Below are 6,000 nucleotides of genomic sequence, written 5' to 3' on the forward strand. Positions count from 1 at the left end.
TAATTTTGGACAAAACAAATAACGCAATCACGCATAATCAACATTTCTTTGAGGATTAATCAAAATTAATTGTTAGCCTCATTCCTAAAAAATAATTGTTACCTTTTTTTTTCTTTCAAAAAACTAGAATCCTTTTTCGTCTGGATGTGAGATTTATATTTACGGCCGGAGAGGTTTGATTAAGTTGTTTCAAGAATAATTATTGGTAAAATTATTTTGCTTAATTTCTCTTTTTATATACTACGTTTTATTATAAATTCTAACATTGAATATTTTGGTATTTACTAAATGATAATAGCGTACATCAAATTTTAATTAAATCGGATATATTTAGTTATATAATTTCGTAGTTAACAACTTAACATTTACTAATATTTTTAAAAGATATATTATATGCTAAATTGAATTTATTAAGTAAAGCATCAAATATAGTTTTGAGATTTTATATATAAAAAATTATAGATTTTATCTATTCAATAAGAACTTTTAGGCTAAATTACTGGTGTAATCTTTTTTATGTAAATGTTTTAGTTTGGTCCCTTTTAAAATGTTTTGATTTGGCTCTTTAATTGATATTCAAAATCGCATCAATGTTGGTATTTCAGTCTAATTGACCGTAACAATGGCCAGTGGCTTAGAGTGCGCTATTCTGATCCCATAAGTCCTTCTGAACGTTTGTCTATTATTCCTACTGGGAATAATATTTACTAGCAATCGGACAAATACTATTGGGATGAAGATGTGATCTTGAAAAAAATACGAGGAAAATAGGTTTTTGAGTTAATATTGTTTTAAAAAAATTAGTAGTAGATTATATCTTTAATTTTATTCATAAAATAAATAATAGAATATTTTAAATTTATTATTTGTTAAATAATTATTTATTAGAAGTTAAATATTTAAATAATTGAATAAAAAAATTGTCCACCTTTGTTATCCCTCTGGATCCGTGAACAATGGCTATCCAATTTTTAGGTGTGGTTCTTTTGTTCACCAAACTCCTCCTCCACCAGATATTGAACCTTACCTAAACACTATTTTCAAAACAAACACTTGCTTCTGTTATCCATCACCATTTGGTATACCTTTCACGATTCATTTACCTTTTTCTATGTTTAGATTCTTTGTTGCTCCCAGACGTTTGAAGATTGCATCATCATTTCAAAGTGGGCAACAAGCATCAGAAGTCACCATTTGTTCAAAAGGCTTACAACGTCAAGTTTCTCAACTTAATGATATGGTCAATATGCTCATGCATATATAGACTCAATCAAGAAAGTCGTAAGCGCAAAAGAGCTGAACTGAAGAAAAGAATTCAAGACTCACTGCATGCTAAGCTTCTTATAATTTGGTGCTAATTTGATTCTGACTCTTCGTCTGATGAAGATCCATAGACTTGGAATTAAAACATTTAAATATGAATTCGCTGTTATTTTGTTTAAGGCCATCATCACTAGAGCCTTTATTATTGTAGCGTCAATATATATATTTTAGTCTACATTTGTATGTCAAAGTACCATTACAATTTGTGTCAAAGTACCATTACAATTTGTGATTGTGTGCGTTGTATAACACAACCTAATTCAATCTGATTAAACTGGTTAAATACAAGTAATCTAAACCCTAAACTTGATTATATATATATTCATAGTTCACAAGTTAGTATTGTCATAAATATTATTAAGCTTTTATTAAAAACTTAACAAAAAGGAACACAAATAAAGTTTAAAATTAAGTATATAAGAGATATCACATAATTGCCCCAAAACAATCACAAGATGTAAAAATATATGACAATTATCATTAGAGTTCTAAGACAAATTTAATCCCCAACAACAATAACAGCAACAACAAATACAACCCCACAACCTCTTATGGATCCAATTACAGGGGGGAGATGAAAAGAAAGCACTAACTGTATGATCCTAGTGTGTGGGTCTTCTTACTCTTTCTCTCCTCTTCTTCACTTTCCTCCTTTTTCTTCTAGTAGAATATGTATGTGTATGCTAAGAGTGGGTCGGGAAGGGTTTGTAAGTGTAGGCTTTTAACGGACCTCAAGGACTCTTCCCCAACTATTCAAACTTTGGCCTGCTAATCATGCTTAACATAGAACATATAACCTCACATCACAATATATAAGGAAATAATAAGACTTCACATAAAGTGATATTCAATTTATTATACTTATTATTTCCACTAATAGCCTATTTTGGGTATGTTATATTTCTCTCCTGGATAAAAAACTTCTTTCCTCGAAAATTGGAACCCGCGACATACCTAACTCAAAAAGTTGCAAATGAACGAATCTTTCATCCCCTTTTTCTTATGTGATCTCCTTTGAAGAAATCCCGTACCAAAGAACTTAACTAAAGGAAGGTTATTCCTAAAGTTCTTTAACCTATAGTCAACAACTTGAATTGGTCTTTTGATTCAAAGGTAAAGGAGAGAGGTTTAATTGTATAAACCTAGTTTCTAACACATGAAAAGGATCTAAACATACTTCCTAATTGAGTTGGGAAACATGAAATACATCATCATGAAGATTGAACAAAAAATGAAGGAAGGCAATCTAATAATCCAGATGCTCAACTCCACAGAGGCGTCGAAATGGACCAATGAGCTGAGAACTCAACTTTTTTGTCCTAATGACTCTTCTAAATGCCAGTGTGGTAGCCCATGGATACCTTTAGAAACACATAATCACCTGTCTCAAATTCTAAAAGTTTCCTCCTTTAATTAGCATAATTTTTTTTCCTACTTTCTGATAGTTGCAACTTAGTCTTAACCAGTTGGATCATAATTTTCGATGGTTTCTTGAACTAAGTGTGGTCCAAAAAGGCATCTCTCACCTACTTCATACCAACACAAAAAGGTCAAACATTTTCTTCCATATACAAGACCTCTTAAGATGTCATAGTTATGCTACAGTAAAAATTATTATTGTAAGCAAACTCTACAGAAGGTAATTACCTATACTAACTCCTTTTCTCCTTTATAACCTAAGCCCTAAGCATATGTGTCTTCTAAGGTTTGGATAATTGTCTCACTCTGAACATCCGACTAGGGTTGGTAGGTTGTGCTAAAATTGAGCTTAGTACGTACTTAACAATTGGTGGAGTGCCTCCTAAACAGCTAGAGGTAAATCTAGGGTCCTTATTTAAAACTATGTTAACTGGCATTTCATGCAACCTCATTATCTCTTGAAGACAAAGCTTATTTTTTCTTCTTTCTTATTTTTTCTTCTATAAATGCGTTTGAAAAAGTTTATCCAAATAAACCATAAGTTAATTTTAGTTTCCCACAAAAACTTAAATCATTTTATCTTCCTATTTTCTTCTCTTATAATTACTTAATTAGGAAAAAAATATCCAAAACAAGAATAGAATTAATGGAAAATATAAAATAAACTAAAGAAATTAAAGGGAAAAAAACATTATAGCAATATACGAATAGAATCACTCATTTCCCCACAATCCCATATGGACATAATAATACTCTTTAATTTCATCAAAATAAGCTGAAATATGTTTTCCCCCCCAAAAAAGTAATAAGAAAGAAGAAAAACCAAGCCGATATATATTCCAGTTACTATTCTATTACAACAGCCCCCAAACATCATAAACTGGACAAAAACTTTGGGGTTCAGTCACAAAAGGTGCCAGAAATTCGCCGGAGAAGTACGAAATTTCATACAGTTCTTCCCAAGAATATGCACTTATAGGATCTGTGTTTTCCTCTGTGAAATCAGCAAAGCCATCAATAACCAAATTCCCGTCACTGCTAGCTGATGCAGGTTCAGTTATCATACTGGAAAAATCGCTCATTGATGTGTGATGGGACGATGGAGAAGCATCATAAGTAGCTGGAGAACTGTTTTGGAAAGGGCTTGGATCAACTTCCACTGAGTAATTATTCTCTTGAATGGATTCAACTGTGGAGAGATGCAGCTTTGGCGTGGAAGCTTCGTCGTGTTGAAAGCGCTTCTTAAGATGGGCATGCCAATGATTTTTTATCTCGTTGTCTGATCTTCCAGGTAAGTGAGAGGCAATCACAGACCACCTTCAAATGTTCAAGGAAATTGCACTAATAAATTAACTATAGTCTATGGTTTATATTCACATGTTAATTATACGATTCATTACTAGAAAGAAATTAATTGCATAATGCAAATTCTCTAGAAGAAGCAATCATATATATTCGAGGTGAGTCTTAATAAGTTCACACAATTTTGGGTGTGTCTGTACCTATTTCCAAGACTTGTGCGAAGTTTGATAATTGTCTCTTCTTCTTCATGAGTATAGTTCCCTCTCTTGATGCCTGGCCTTAAATAATTCACCCACCTCAATCTGCAGCTCTTTCCACACCTCGCAAGACCTGAAAACATATTGCACAATTTAATTGATAATTGATCGATCTCTGATCATAATGAATAAGTATATAGAAAACTGCATGGAGATCGATAGCATAAACCGGTGAACAATATATATGATGGATTTGTTGATATTCTGGATATCAGTGTTCTTAAATTCCCTCTCATATGCACTTCAATTGGCACTTTCCATAGTTACCTTGTGTTATAAACAGAAGAATTAAGAACTAATTGAATTAAAGACCGAGAAACGGGAATGGATCGTGTTGGATATTTAAGTGACCATATGATGCAAAAAGAACGTCTGAAATAAAGTTGTGTATATGCACCACATAATTATGTGAAAATTTAACATGCACGAAATTATTCATTCCCAAATTAGGGTAAACACTAGAAAAAGTTCAGTAACTATTGTTTTTATATATAATCTAATTATAGTATTCATTAGTGTTGACGTTTTAATTTTACCAAAAAAATGAAATGTTAACACAACTATTAGAGAAAATAATAAGCAAAACGTCCAGAAAACAATTTTGGAAGATTGTTGTTTACTAACGCAAGTGCACATGAGTTAAATGGTTAAGGAAAAAGAAAAACAAAAAAAGTACTCATACACTTCATGGCTTCATGCAATTACCTGCAAGCTTGGGTAACTGGCGCCAATTCTTGTGGCCATGTGCATTAACATGAGCAATCAACTTCCAATCTTCTTCTGGTGTCCATGTTCCTTTTTTCAGTCCACTTTTTTTGTCACAGTAAGGGGTTTTCACCATCTTTCTAGCTCAACCTATCAAAGTATCAATCTCTCTCGCACTTTTATATATATATAACACTATAACAGTGTTAAGGTGTCGTGTGTCTGAGAGAGAGACACTTGAGAAAGAAGAGAGTTTGGTGAAAGACACTAACTAAGCATCCAGACAGTTTCCCTATATATAACAAAAGAATGCGTGCAAAGGAGGAATGGTACAAACCTATGATTGTTTTCATGCCAACAAAAGAAATAAAGTATACTAAACTTGTGGAAAGAGGAATCAATTAATTAATTAAACAATTGCAAAATAGTAGCCCTAGTTTTCTCTTCCAATGGGAAACTAGCTAGAAGCCATCTTCCAACCACTCAGTTGAATTTTCTCACTCGCCCCCACTGGATTGGACTCCCTCAATAAAATCGCGTATCATGTTCAACTAAACAGTTTTGGATAGATTGCACCACTTTTTTTCTTGTTATAATAATTAATCAATTAGTTCTAACATAAAAAAGCAATGAATTCATCTGGATCTATCTACCTCGTTTTTTAATCTTTTCATGATTTCATATCGTTAGCTAGCTATATATGCCATTAACTAAAAATAAAGAATTGAAAATTAATTTGAAATATTGTATTAGCCAGAAATAGAGAGGAAAACACCGAAATTCTGAAACACCGTGTCATCCATTAACTAAAAATAAAGAAACTATGAGTAAAAGAAGGGGAAATAGCATTAAAAAAATATTTATTATACAAATAGAAGGCATGCCATCTTATGTCAATGATTTTAATTTAGTGAGCTAAAATTTAAATTTATGGAGTCCAACTTTTATTTGTAAAAAAATACATTTTTAAGTAATTTAATTTAATAAGTTGATC

At 31.9% G+C, this 6,000-nt stretch overlaps 1 protein-coding gene across 1 annotated transcript; it reads right to left on the bottom strand.

Moving 5' to 3' along the window:
* Window positions 1–3,433: 3,433 nt before the first annotated feature.
* LOC114417272 (transcription factor MYB4-like) lies at window positions 3,434–5,258 on the bottom strand. The gene is made up of 3 exons (XM_028382414.1): window positions 5,007–5,258; window positions 4,245–4,374; window positions 3,434–4,059 (listed from the first exon to the last, which is right to left on the bottom strand). The coding sequence occupies exons 1-3, from the start codon at window positions 5,140–5,142 to the stop codon at window positions 3,597–3,599; spliced, it is 729 nt and encodes a 242-aa protein (XP_028238215.1). The 5' UTR covers window positions 5,143–5,258; the 3' UTR covers window positions 3,434–3,596.
* Window positions 5,259–6,000: the final 742 nt, after the last annotated feature.

This window comes from Glycine soja, chromosome 6, assembly GCF_004193775.1.
Source record: "Glycine soja cultivar W05 chromosome 6, ASM419377v2, whole genome shotgun sequence".
Classification (NCBI taxonomy): Eukaryota; Viridiplantae; Streptophyta; class Magnoliopsida; order Fabales; family Fabaceae; genus Glycine; species Glycine soja.